Raw genomic sequence first — 11,631 nt, forward strand, 5'->3', positions numbered from 1 at the left:
ATCGTTATACAGTAGTACTGTGGAGATACTGTACATTATAACCAGTCAACACGCTATCGTATTACCGGTAGTATCGTTATACAGTAGTACTGTGGAGATACTGTACATTATAACCAGTCAACACGCTATCGTATTACCGGTAGTATCGTTATACAGTAGTACTGTGGAGATACTGTACATTATAACCAGTCAACACGCTATCGTATTACCGGTAGTATCGTTATACAGTAGTACTGTGGAGATACTGTACATTATAACCAGTCTACGCTCTATCCAGTTTGTTGGTTAGTTTCCTCTACGTCAGACATCAGAACTCAGTTACTCAGGAAGTCGATAAAAGCTTGAACACGTCGACCGGTGCTCACATCAAGGGCGCTAACTCGAATCTCAGTCTCTCCAAAAACCATTCTAGTTTGAATTTCCCGCCTTGATATCTTTGAAGAAGTTCCCTCCAAATCCAGGGATAGAGCACCGCATTTCTGAACGCCATTATCTGTGATGAATTTAGAGTCTGGATTGTCCGTGAAGTATATGTTAATTCGTATTTCCTTCTGATTTTCATTGGCTGGTTTATAACTTCGGAAGATCACGTCACCCAAAGCCACCGGCTGATTTTTGACGACATACTTATCTAAGACATCAGTGCACCACGTGGTGTCTCCTCTGACGATTTTCTTTTCTACTGGATGCATTTCTGGTCGGAATTTGTTCAGAACACCAACCCCATACGTCAGTCTAGATTTTCGCACATGAACAATTGTAGGATCTAATCCAAATAGTACAGAACCTATGAAGATCATTGAAATTGTGTCAAATCACACACCAGACGACAATACAGGTAAATGTTCATAGTATAACTAGTAAGTACAACTCCAGAAATCCCTTACCTTTCAGTATTGCAAGACCCACTCCTTGTGGAATAATCACTTTAAAAAATGAGCCAAATTCTTTCAAGATTTCTTGTTGCAAAATTGCCGATTCAGCAAACCCTCCTACTAAGAACATGTACTGTAAATCTAAAATAGGAAATCCATTAGTTATGTGTGAGTTAATTTTTATATGTCACCTTCTGCATGATATTAACATGGGTTGACTTTTTGTAAGTTGAGATTATAACCTTATGTTATATAATTATGATAGCTAGCAAATGAACACTTACCTCTGGTTCCTCTGTCGTTTAGCACGTCTCCAATAGCTTGTTTGATTCTATCCATTGTAGGAATGAATAGTCGCATCATTGCTTCCGGTGTAAATCGGAGCATGCCCAGACGTGACCATTGTATGTCTTTATCACCATATTTCTTGATGGCGTGTTCTATGGTCCCACTCTATTTTAATAATACAAGCGTACCTTAAATTTGCGTTTAAATATATGTTAGAATAAATGTTAGAATAATATTCTATAAAACAGTGATTAGATATTATAGACCTAACCTTGTGTTTCTTGCAGTAATCGATAAAAGAGAACGGCAGGGATACGTTTAGAGGAGTTGGCTTGTGGGGATTTGCAGAGCGTTTCCTGGATTCGAACGCGATCATCAAATCCACCCATCCAATGGGACATTTTTCTCGATAGTGTTTCACCAAGTCCTTTCCGAATATCCCATCAAGAACATGCTCAAAATCCAAATCGATCCCTTCAAAGAAATTTCGCGACTACATATCAGAATAATGTGCACACTTTATGAACTGTGGATTCAGAGTTTAGAGTAAATAGTAATGACGTCATCTTACCTACAGATCCGTACGGCCCACCCGACGCCCTGTACAGTTCTATCAGCTTCTCTCCTTTATCCACTTGGTGTACTGTTATATCTACAGTCCCGCCACCACAATCCACCACCATATAACGGCTGCCTAAAAACATCAAGCCACACAAGGCATTTCTGTTCCAGGAGGATACACAAACTTATCATCAACATTTAATTTTAACCAACAAACCTTGTATTACTAATTTCAAAATAGATAAATCAATTGATGTACATATGTATTATGTTCAAAGATCCTTTAACCCTGTCATTCTTTTTAAACAAAATATTGACGTTTGTTACAGTTTAAGGGGAATGTCTTTATGAGGGAAGGGGTTCACAAGACTATCCAACAATTCCACGATTATCGGTTTTATATACAATAGCCCATGCAAGAAAACAACACCCATATACATTGTACAAGGAACATGGCGAAAAAACAAGGAAAATGGATTAATTTGGATTCCGGTAATTACTCTATCACTTTAGGTTGTTAGGCTCTGTCACTTTAGGTTGTTAGGCTCTGTTACTTTAGGTTGTTAGCCTCTGTTACTTTAGGTTGTTAGGCTCTGTCACTTTAGGTTGTTAGGTTCTGTCACTTTAGGTTGTTAGGCTCTGTCACTTTAGGTTGTTAGGTTCTGTCACTTTAGGTTGTTAGCCTCTGTCACTTTAGGTTGTTAGGTTCTGTTACTTTAGGTTGTTAGGTTCTGTCACTTTAGGTTGTTAGGCTCTGTCACTTTAGGTTGTTAGGTTCTGTCACTTTAGGTTGTTAGGTTCTGTCACTTTAGGTTGTTAAGTTCTGTCACTTTAGGTTGTTAAGTTCTGTCACTTTAGGTTGTTAGGTTCTGTCACTTTAGGTTGTTAGGCTCTGTCACTTTAGGTTGTTAGGCTCTGTCACTTTAGGTTGTTAGGTTCTGTTACTTTAGGTTGTTAGGTTCTGTCACTTTAGGTTGTTAGGTTCTGTCACTTTAGGTTGTTAGGTTCTGTTACTTTAGGTTGTTAGGTTCTGTCACTTTAGGTTGTTAGGTTCTGTTACTTTAGGTTGTTAGGTTCTGTCACTTTAGGTTGTTAGGTTCTGTCACTTTAGGTTGTTAAGTTCTGTTACTTTAGGTTGTTAGGTTCTGTTACTTTAGGTTGTTAAGTTCTGTCACTTTAGGTTGTTAGGTTCTGTTACTTTAGGTTGTTAGGCTCTGTCACTTTAGGTTGTTAGGTTCTGTTACTTTAGGTTGTTAGGTTCTGTCACTTTAGGTTGTTAGGCTCTGTCACTTTAGGTTGTTAGGTTCTGTTACTTTAGGTTGTTAGGCTCTGTTACTTTAGGTTGTTAGGTTCTGTCACTTTAGGTTGTAAGGTTCTGTTACTTTAGGTTGTTAGGTTCTGTTACTTTAGGTTGTTAGGCTCTGTCACTTTAGGTTGTTAGCCTCTGTCACTTTAGGTTGTTAGGCTCTGTCACTTTAGGTTGTTAGGCTCTGTTACTTTAGGTTGTTAGGTTCTGTCACTTTAGGTTGTTAGGCTCTGTTACTTTAGGTTGTTAGGTTCTGTCACTTTAGGTTGTTAAGTTCTGTTACTTTAGGTTGTTAGGTTCTGTTACTTTAGGTTGTTAGGTTCTGTCACTTTAGGTTGTTAGGCTCTGTTACTTTAGGTTGTTAGGTTCTGTCACTTTAGGTTGTTAAGTTCTGTTACTTTAGGTGGTTAGGTTCTGTTACTTTAGGTTGTTAGGCTCTGTCACTTTAGGTTGTTAGGTTCTGTCACTTTAGGTTGTTAGGTTCTGTTACTTTAGGTTGTTAGGTTCTGTCACTTTAGGTTGTTAGGCTCTGTTACTTTAGGTTGTTAGGTTCTGTCACTTTAGGTTGTTAAGTTCTGTTACTTTAGGTTGTTAGGTTCTGTTACTTTAGGTTGTTAGGTTCTGTCACTTTAGGTGGTTAGGTTCTGTCACTTTAGGTTGTTAGGTTCTGTTACTTTAGGTTGTTAGGTTCTGTCACTTTAGGTTGTTAAGTTCTGTTACTTTAGGTTGTTAGGTTCTGTTACTTTAGGTTGTTAGGTTCTGTCACTTTAGGTGGTTAGGTTCTGTCACTTTAGGTTGTTAGGTTCTGTCACTTTAGGTTGTTAGGTTCTGTTACTTTAGGTTGTTAGGTTCTGTCACTTTAGGTTGTTAAGTTCTGTTACTTTAGGTGGTTAGGTTCTGTTACTTTAGGTTGTTAGGCTCTGTCACTTTAGGTTGTTAGGTTCTGTCACTTTAGGTTGTTAGGTTCTGTTACTTTAGGTTGTTAGGCTCTGTCACTTTAGGTTGTTAGGTTCTGTCACTTTAGGTTGTTAGGCTCTGTCACTTTAGGTTGTTAGGTTAGTAGTACTGACTCCGGTGCCATAAAACTTGAGATCTCAATTTTTATCTCCCAGTCTCACTTTTCTCATGCAGTTCATCTTAGTTTCATGGTTCCGGAAAGTAGTCAAAATCCTAACCATGCCGCTAACACTTCTTCATTCCAGAAATGTCTACAGGAAAGTGCATAGCTAAGAAGGTTTGGGTACTTTTGGATGGAATTACCTTCAACGAGTTCATCTACATTCACATTTGATATACCTGGATGATGATACAAAAGATGCCCATAATATAAGCCACAACGCTCACCTGAATCAGTAAGATATGACCCCTACCCTGACTGTCGCCCCACTTTAAATCACGTCCTGTTTCTGGACAGTCATATATATATATATATATATATATATATATATATATATATATATTACATGGTGATTTTAATATCATTACCCTTAGTTTTCCATTTAATGTTAGCACATGGATATATTCAGCTTCAACATTTCTTACCCTCTGGTTCTTGAGGACACGATTTCTATGTCATTTCACCCATCTTGTTTTCACTATATTTCTTAATCATCTCCCCTTCAGGGAGTGCGAGGATATTCATATGAGTAAACTATAGCTCCTTTTTCTTAAGGATACTTTGTATCAAGTTCGATTGATATTGAATTAGAAGTTTTGCAAGAAAACGTTGGAAACAGACTGACAAGCAACACAGTCAGATTCGATCTTTAAAAACCTCTTTTGAGTTTGAGTTTCTAAATTCTGCAGAAGCTTCCATATGTGTGTTGATTTGTTGTTGATTCCTGATTTTTCCAGTGTAGATTTTCTTTCTCGTTATTAAATCAATACTCTATAATTCACATTTTAGCATAATAATATATTCTACTATATTATTGTATATTTTAATCAGTTTATTTTCCACTCTCCGAAAAATACTTAAATGCAAAATGAATTTCAGACTCGAAATAAATAAAGATCAAAACCTCATGCAAGCTTTAAAGTTTGGAAAATACTGACCTTCCTTCAAATCTTCACAGGCGGGGTTCATATTCATCGGTTTTACAGGGTTAGACCCGGGTAATTGAAGAGGGCGCTCAACGATTACTTCCGGAACAAGCTGGTACATTTTTAGTTTTCTACAGTATATCGATGCTGCTTCAGGTTCTAAAGCAATAACCAGCTGGTCCGGGTATTTTGGAGACACCAAGCCACCCTACAATGATTAAACTTCGATCAATGTACGTGATTAACATGATGTCTTGGAAGAGATATGACAACTGTAAGTGCAACAAACGTATACTGTTCACTTGGAATAAATATACGAAAGACTCGTGATTTTTTTTTTTCGCGACTATTTGCCTTATCTACCCTATAACTTTGTTTACGTGTTATGTTATGTAGATGTTTGAATCACTTGCAAATTTTTTTCGATGCTAACTGGTCTCTTATCGCAAATGACAGCGAGTATATCGCATGCTAGTAATGTAGTAAGTATACTGAAACCTCGTATGCAGCCTGCCGTATAAACTGTTTTGCCGAAGCTCTCCATATGGCTGGTACGCTAATGACCCATCTTATATCTTCGTTCAGAATTTTCATCCCTGACTGGTCGCTTAGCTCCTGTAAAGCATGGTCTCTGAAGTACTTCAGGGCCAGGGCGAACACAGTCAACGCCGGGAAAAGCCTACCACTGCTGGATCCAAGTAACGTGTCCTTACTTAAGTCCTACAAATGTAATTGTGCATACAGCGATTTTTTAAATCCAAGTCGAACTAAAATCATCTCAAGTAGAAAGTTTTCCAAAGTGGGTGTGACCGGTCGACAGGGAATGATTACTCCTCCTAGGCACCTGATCCCACCTTTCGTATGCCCAGAGGTCCGTGTTTGCCCAACTCTTTATTTATATTGCTTACAAGAGTTATGAGATTGATCACTGTTCGTTATTTTCGCCTTTCATACAAACTAAACTGAAAATGACTATTGGATGAAAAGGTAGGAAGCAAGTAATAGTATATTTGAAAACAAAAATGTTTTAAATCAATCGTGTAAATGAATTTTTGGACAATATTTGAAAAATCAAACTTTATTAGCACATGTTTAATTTCTTTCAATCCTGACATGAAATGTACATCACATGTAACTGTGTTTTTTGTTTAGGGAGTACAATAGATCTTGTGATTGACATGTAAATGAAAAGATGGAGATAACGATCAGTGATTAATCTCATAACTCATACAAGATTAAGAGTTGAAAAAACATGGACCCCTGGATATACCAAAGGTGGAATCAGGTGCCAAGGAGGAGTAAGGATCCCCTGTAGACCGTTCCCACCCGCCATGAGCAATGTATTTTGATCAGGTAAACGGATCAATCCGTAGTCAAAATCAATGCCTAACAATTGTCATGAAACATGCCAGACAGCATTTGACCCAATGACAGGTTTTATTGGACAACTAGATCGTTATAACGACCATAGAATTTGTGAAATGCTGGCTTTAAACGAGACTGTTCAAACCCCTGTAACATCAACTTGTTTGTAAGTAGCCTGCCTCGATTTGAAAATTTAACATAAACAGAACAAGCTCTTGTATAATGAATTAGTTGAAATACATAAACAGGTGTACACAGTTCTTATGTGGTCCCCATTGTAAATTCTCTCTCGTCGTCATTTGGATCTGGAATTTACCCCATTTCTGATGGGGAAAAAAGTATCTTAAAACTGGGTTTGTTGTCAGGTGTTCAATGTTGATAAGCATCATCGTCCATATAATTACATAATTTCCTATAGTTCCTGCAAGGGTGTTCAGAAACAACTTCGTCATAATATATTCAAATTTCATCGGCAATAGATGATGCTTGTCTTTGAAGTGAAGGCTAATTCCAACCCACACCATCAAAGATTCTCCATCTACCAGCTCAGAATCACAGCAACAAGTATACCATTTAACTTTCACAGCAACCAGTGTGCCATTTACCTTTCGTTCACCAAATAAATCTTCAAACTTAATTTGTGTTTACACAAAATCGAGCATTGTCTGTAAAAAGTACTGGGCAACTGGATGGTTGTTGTATTTTTTTTTACTGTGCTACATTTTACAGTGTTCTAATCAGAAGGACGGTGGACTTAAACCACCTGAAGTGTGTTCCTTAATGGTTGACCAGTTGTCCTTTGAAAGTCTGCATGACACTGAAGTCTTCGTGGTCAACCTACATAGAACAAACATTGATACTATGTACTCTCATCGTCCTTGGATATTCTATCTACAGGGAGCAACTCCAGATTTTTAAGTGACAGACGCATAGGAGATCCAGATTACTTTTCAGGATGAATGGCAGGATTAACAACAAACGAACATTGTACAGCTGAAAACAAGCAGAGACAGCCAGCATACGGCCATTTTGAATTCTCTGGGAGATTATTAACACACGTGTTTCTAAAATTAACTTTCAATTTCCAATGTGTCTTGTACTCCCATTAATAAAACACTTTTTTACAAGGGGTGCACACGAATTCTTTTTTACATCATGCTAAAATGAACGGAAAACAAGAGTTGTCAAAGCTTGTCATCAATCTGTAAAAACGAAATCAATATTAATAAAGGTCACATAGTTTCTTGGTCCCCTAACCTTCTTTTTCAATATATGTTAACATCTTTAAGCTTAAAATATGCTTAAAAATTTCTAATGTAGATGTCAAATTTTTTGTGAAAACAGAGGGAAACATTTCCATGAGGCAAAAAATTACGGTTTTAAAAGAAAAGCATGTGAAGTTCTTGCGAATGACATAAAAATTCAAGTAATTTAGTAACCGATAAAATAAGAATAAGAATGTATTTTCACAAAACAATATAAGATGTAAAGGCTAGCTTATAAAAGAAGATTAAGAGCGTGTCTCATTTCTTACCGGTGTGTTGTTTAGAATCATAAGAAGATTAAGAGCATGTCTCATTTCTTACCGGTGTGTTGTGTAGAATCATCTTGAATTTATCGAAATACATCCATGTCTTCGCTTCCTCCTTATCAAGGTCATGATAATTATCTCTAGCACTGTATCCAAAGGAGTGGAACTGGCCGTCAGGAGTCAGGAGGATGCTTGTGGGGGTCTTTTCGTTAATCACCCCTGGATCTCCACCTTCCCACTTCCTCATCATGTACACATTCGACGGATCTCTTGTAAAACTGAAGGCATACCCGCTGTAGGTGGTGCCAAAATCTATAGCCACCACAACAAGGTGGCCCCTGTGTTTAATTTCAGGCTCTATATCAGTTGTATCAGCGGACACCTCCATTATGACGTTGTCTAAAGTTTCAAGTGCCTGATGAACATCCTCATTGATAGCTAAACATTGTTTATGGTCTGATCCTACTAGGATATTTTTATTTACAGACTCTGGTTCAGAAACAAATCGATGTGGGGTCTGCAGCTCATCAGTCAAGTCCATCTTCTCCAATATTTCATCTTCAATAGAATTACCTATTTGCTTTTCTGCAAAATATTTGGAATTAGGCTTTGGGTGGTTTTCGAAACCAGTGGAGGGTTCATGTTTTGGTATGGCAGATATACTCGACGTACTGGTGGAATCCGAGTCCGACTCTGTTTCTGAAAACCATGAAAATGAAACAACTGCCCAACCGTAACAGGATAACTAGACTATTCGTCAAAATGAAAAAAATTGCCTAACTGTAACATATGAACTAGACTAACAACTGCCTAACTGTTAACAGAATAACTACACTAACAAATAGTCAACTGCAACATAATAACAAGACTATACGTCAAAATGAAGATGAAACAAATACCTAACTATGCTATAACAGGATAGCTAGACTATTTCTCAGAATGAAAATGGATTGTTGACCTCACAATATTTTCTGATGTCATTGTAGTCATTCTGTCACTATCACCACTAATAAACTGCATGAAATCATATCTAATACCTCAAACGCAAGAACATTATACTGACTCCGGCTGCACGTTTTCCATGCCAAATGAAAGGTGAAGATAACGAACAGTAATCAATCCCATAACTCCTATAAGCAATACAAAATAGAGAGCTGGGCAAACACGGACCCCCGGACACACCAGAGGTGGGATCAGGTGCCTAGGAGGATTAAGCATCCCCTGTCGACCGGTCACACCCGAAAATGTGTGATTCATCTTTTTGAGTTTGCATTTTAGAACAGATCAAATTGTAGATGCATTTGATTTGCAATCAGTTGAAATGGTTCGTACTAGGACGAGGGTCTACATCAGTCAAAAATGTGTGTAATAAAAAGTCGCTAATTCGGTAATTTATACTCATTATCACTCAGATACTAGTATGTTAAAAGTGGGTACATGCATCACTATAATCTGTCTATATAAGTATTATTGCAGTCTACATTTATTCCTCTCATGAGCTAATCATTATTGCAAGGAATACCTTCCTTCCCACTGTTTTCCCATGAACTTTGGTTGGATTGTTGAGGTAGAATAAGAGTATTGTTGCTAGCATAGATAGGTCCATAATAGGTTATTGCTGTTCCTGGAAAATTAGGATTTTCATCAGTTCTCACAAAACTCCCAGAATCTATCTTGATGTCACACTTTACAGACTTCGGTGAATCCGCTGGCCCTGTTAATGAAGTTAAACTGTCACATTCGTTTCCTACATAGTTGTTTAGACTGATGTTTTCAATGACATCTGGAATTTTACTGAGCGGTAGGGGAGGGGGTACGGATTCCACGGAAAATGACCTGTCCAGTTTGATTTGGCTTTCCATATCTTTATAAGTCTGAGGATCGATGTCTGTCTCAATCTCTATGTTGTGTTGAGAAGAAGAATGCACTGGCAGGGAATTCATTGTTTTAAGTGGCCCACTTCTCGTTCGTGATACATGTAGTATGTCTGTGTATCTTCCTTCTTTGTATAAAGGTTCTAGATCTAGTGACTCGGGTATTTCAACGTTACCAGTAAATATGGAGTCACCCATCGGCTGAAAATGATCACTTGAGTCGAACACTTGTGTCGCGTTTTTTGGCGAGCATGAGCCCCCAGACTCTGAGGATAATGACCTATTTAGCGATGCTCTACTGAATGGAACACTTTCAGCTGTACACATATCCTGGATATTTATTTCAGAATCGAAAATATGATTGGCATCTTGCTGCAAAGGCGAAAACGATTTTCTTTCGACAGTTTCTGCATAATTTTTTTCCAGAAATTCTTGATTAACAGGTTCCGGAAACACTTCTTTGAAGGAAAGTCTCTTCTGTAAAGCCGTACGGGATTTGAAAGATTTGTTACAATCGCTCTCAGATTTACTGACAATGCCAAGTCCTCGCTCAATGTCTTCTATTTCGTATCCTTGGTCCACAGTGGATTCGGAATTGGATGGTGTGTGACTTGATGACGAGGTAGAGGATTTCCGGGAAGTTTGGAATTTCTGGGCAGATTTCTTGCTTCCAACAGAAGAAGCCTTATCGGAAGTGCCACCGATTTCGGTACAGGAAGAATCTAGGTCTGCTAAGGAAATTATATCTTTTTCTGGAACAAAACTGAATGCAGATTGTTCAAATTTAGGTTTATTCCCGAGAGTCCCAGAACTATTCAAATCACCGTTCGCATTCACAAAGTACTCTGAATCCAAGGAAAAATTGATGGGTAAATTCAATGAATTTCGTAACCGCGCTTTCTTCAAATTGCTCAAACTTTGTCCCCCACTAACTTGTCCCTTGTTCAAGGTGTCTCTGAAAGAACTAGAGGCTAAAATGTGACTAAGTGGCCGCTGTCTCGCCTCAAATTGTTGATGCCTCAGCTGATTTTCTGTGGGCCATGGATTTTCAAGTTTTCGGTAGATACCATTGGTCTCCTCTCTGTACATACGGCGACTAGCGTCGGACACACTGTACTTAAGCCTCCTCTGTGTTGTCATCTTCTCCTGCGTTTATTCTCCTCACGATTTCTTATGTCATTTAAATCAGAACAGCTCTGGCGCTAATCAAAGCTTGTGGAACATACCATTCTTATAAATGAATTCATTCTCATGAAGCACACCCATCCGTTGTGAACAAGCGCCAGGTAAAAACTGACTCGTCACTGCTAATTCATACACCTTCATATCGTGCTAATAACATTTCCAATGGGGCTGGGGGAATGTCAGATGAAGGAGTTCCGAAGAAACATTATTGGCTCAGATTTAATACTAAACCGGTGTCAATTTCAAGAAGCAATAATTATATCTGGTTTATGATCTTGTTTTCCTTTCAGTTAATAAATCTCTTGAAAGTGTATTACACAGCCTCTTCAGATCCACGGGTCGGCAGTAAAACAAGCTGTATCTATCTATTTCTAATTATCTCGTTAACATATTTGCGATACGGTCAGTTTAGAACGTCAAAGCGACCATTTGACTATAAATGTCATTGTAGTTTTACAACAAATTCAAATAGCTTAAGAAGCAGTATCTAGAGGTGATGAACATTTCACATTACACAAAATGTAGTCCAACCTTAGTACTTAGTGCATTTTATTGTAATATTAGCACCGATTATGTGTAGTAACATTTTATTGTAATATTAGC

The 11,631-nt window shown here is 38.0% G+C and overlaps 1 protein-coding gene across 1 annotated transcript; it reads right to left on the reverse strand.

Annotated features, from left to right (window-relative positions):
• Window positions 1-98: 98 nt before the first annotated feature.
• Window positions 99-10,983, reverse strand: LOC125660057 (uncharacterized). Its single transcript, XM_048891901.2, has 9 exons — window positions 9,492-10,983; window positions 8,025-8,668; window positions 5,572-5,793; window positions 5,086-5,281; window positions 1,735-1,857; window positions 1,435-1,637; window positions 1,160-1,328; window positions 888-1,016; window positions 99-787 (listed from the first exon to the last, which is right to left on the reverse strand). The coding sequence occupies exons 1-9, from the start codon at window positions 10,981-10,983 to the stop codon at window positions 315-317; spliced, it is 3,651 nt and encodes a 1,216-aa protein (XP_048747858.1). The 3' UTR covers window positions 99-314.
• Between the last annotated feature and the right edge of the window lie 648 nt (window positions 10,984-11,631).

Source organism: Ostrea edulis, chromosome 9, assembly GCF_947568905.1.
Source record: "Ostrea edulis chromosome 9, xbOstEdul1.1, whole genome shotgun sequence".
In the NCBI taxonomy this organism is placed as follows: Eukaryota; Metazoa; Mollusca; class Bivalvia; order Ostreida; family Ostreidae; genus Ostrea; species Ostrea edulis.

Coding starts and splice junctions, on each gene's coding strand:
- LOC125660057 (XM_048891901.2), bottom strand. CDS start 10,983: ATGACAACACAGAGGAGGCTTAAGTACAGTGTGTCCGACGCTAGTCGC. Junction 8,669..9,491: donor GGAAAACAGTGGGAAGGAAG/GTATTCCTTGCA, acceptor CATGGTTTTCAG/AAACAGAGTCGGACTCGGAT. Junction 1,329..1,434: donor ATTACTGCAAGAAACACAAG/GTTAGGTCTATA, acceptor TTATTAAAATAG/AGTGGGACCATAGAACACGC.